General features: G+C 45.6%; 1 protein-coding gene across 2 annotated transcripts in view; it reads right to left on the bottom strand.

Annotated features, from left to right (window-relative positions):
- Positions 1-2,500, bottom strand: part of dip2cb (disco-interacting protein 2 homolog Cb) — a 58,033-nt gene that overhangs the window by 18,118 nt on the left and 37,415 nt on the right. For both annotated transcript variants that reach the window (XM_080852688.1, XM_080852689.1), the window contains 3 exons: positions 1,513-1,652; positions 587-723; positions 7-215 (listed from right to left, as the gene is read on the bottom strand). In XM_080852688.1, the coding sequence (XP_080708814.1) occupies positions 7-215; positions 587-723; positions 1,513-1,652 (486 nt within the window). The remainder of the gene's footprint in view (positions 1-6; positions 216-586; positions 724-1,512; positions 1,653-2,500) is intronic.

The raw sequence follows: 2,500 nt of genomic DNA, 5'->3' as shown, positions 1-2,500 counted from the left end.
ACAAACCTCCCCCTGTAGACGAACTTCATTGGCTCAACGGCCAGTGCCGTAGCGATGATGTCATCAGTGTTGTGCTTCCTCCTTCCTACACATATGATGCCGTCTGATTGGCCGGTGATGAAGACCCGCCCCTCAGCATCCACGAATCCCAGCAGGCCGGAGCGCACAAACGCATACTCACACACCAGCTGACCTGTGGCCGTCACCGGATACACCTGCACACACACACACACACACACACACACACACACACACACACACCATCAAAGTTAGGTGCTCTTGGAACCATGCTTTACTTTAGTATCTAGTATGTAGTATGCAGTATGCAGTGTGTGTATTATGCAGTATGAGTGTGTAGTATGCAGTGTGTGTGTGCAGTAATTTATAATGTGTGTGTCTGTGTACAGTAGTATGCAGTGTGTGTGTGTAGTAATGTATAATGTGTGTATTATGCAGTGTGTGTGTGTAGTACTGTATAATGTGTGTATTATGCAGTGTGTGTGTGTGTAGTAATGTATAATGTGTGTAGTGTGTGTGTGTCGTATGCAGTGTGTGTGTGTGTAGCAATGTATAGTGTGTGTTTTACCTCAAAGGTGTTTTTGGTCATGCCCATGAGCCCGTAGTAAGATGTTCCCGTAGCAACCGAACACACACACACTTCTCCCATCTCGTCAGTACAACAGAGCTGAGGAACCCCATCAGACCTCACCACACACACCAGAGCTGCACGCACACACACACACACACACAGACACACACACACAGACGCACACACACAGACACACAGGGATAAGAGAGATAGCTTTTAGATAGAGTATGAGCGTGACCTTTGAATGTGTGTGTGTGTGTGTCTATGTTTGTGTCTGTAGTAGTGTGTGTGTGTGTGTGTGTGTGTCTGTAGTAGAGTGTGGGTCTGTGTGAGTCTGTGTGAAGTAGTGTGTGTGTGTGTAGTACTGTGTGTAGTAGTGTGTGTAGTAGTAGTATGTGTGTGTGTAATAATGTGTGCAGTAGTGTGTGTTCCGTGTGTTTGTGTGTAGTAGTGTGAGAAGTAGTGTGTGTAGTAGTAGTGTGTGTGTGTGTGTGTGTGTAATAGTCTGTGTCAGTAGGTAATATATTTTGGGCGATCTGTCTCTTGTGCACAGTCCTTTGCTTGTAGAAAAAAGAAACACAAACACACACACACACACACACACACACACACACACACACACACACACACACACACAAAGACACAGATACAGACACACACACAAACACACACACACACACACACACACACACACAAACACACACACACACACCCACACACACACACACACACACACACACACACACACACACACACACACACACACACACAAAGACACAGATACAGTCACACACACACACACACACACACACACACACACACACACAAAGACACAGATACAGACACACACACACACACACACACACACACACACACAAAACACACACCCACACACACACACACACACACACACACACACACACCTCCAGGCATGGCTGAGCCCACGTCCTGCACCGTGAGGGTGGAGAGTTTGTGCTCCGAGTCGCTCCTGACGACCCCGTGACTCATCGCTGTCATGGAGACCACACTTCTGCCAGGACCTCCTGGGCTGTCCTCACAAGGCCTGACCAAAATTACAGAAAACACACACACACACACACACACACACACACAATTACAGAAAACACACTGAAGTGGTGGAAGAAGTTGGATTGTGAAAGATTCTGCTTTTCTTTTTTGGAAGTCTAGCTTGACCAAGGGCCATATATGGTATGGTATGGTATGGCCATATAGATGCTAATATCTTTGGCTTCAGCTGTGGGATAAAAAATATCTGTTTCACATTTAATTAATTAGGTTAGTATAGGATTCCATAGGATAACATAAATTGAATTGGTAACTGAGTGTGGCCATGTATTCTGTCTGACCTGTTGGGTAAGGTTTGATGAGCTAAGAGAGTTACTCAAGGCTTGGAGGTAAGGGGACCCTATGTAAATAGTCTTATCTCTGGGGAGAAGAGGTGGCCACAGTGTATTAGTCCGAGGGAGGGGTGTTAGGTATAAGACATGAGTTTGCCCAGAGGCTGATGGGCATTGTTGGTGAACATTTCATGAACATGGATTGCTTGTAACAATGCTCCCGGTATCGTTAATAAATCTGCAGTACCACTCCAGTTGTCTGTAAGTAATTTTGACCACACAGCCATGTTGTTGTGGACAAAAGCCACCTAACGTCTCTGGCCCCAAGACACACTAAAGCCAGGAGCCACTTTGATGGCTCTAGCCTGGTGCAAACTAGGAATGGGGGTTGTTGAGATGTAGTTATATTCTGTCTGATATATGAAATCCAAATCCAGTCGTCCTTTAACAGTCTTGTTTCAATACACACATGTAGCATGTAGGGTGTGTGTAGCATGTATTGTGTTTAGTAAGTGTGTGTGTAGCATGAAGTGTGTGTGTGTGTGTGTGTGTG

This window comes from Sprattus sprattus, assembly GCF_963457725.1.
Source record: "Sprattus sprattus genome assembly, chromosome: 15".
Classification (NCBI taxonomy): domain Eukaryota; kingdom Metazoa; phylum Chordata; class Actinopteri; order Clupeiformes; family Clupeidae; genus Sprattus; species Sprattus sprattus.
The sequence above is the reverse complement of the archived record's forward strand: the minus strand, read 5'-3'. Positions and strand labels throughout refer to the sequence as shown.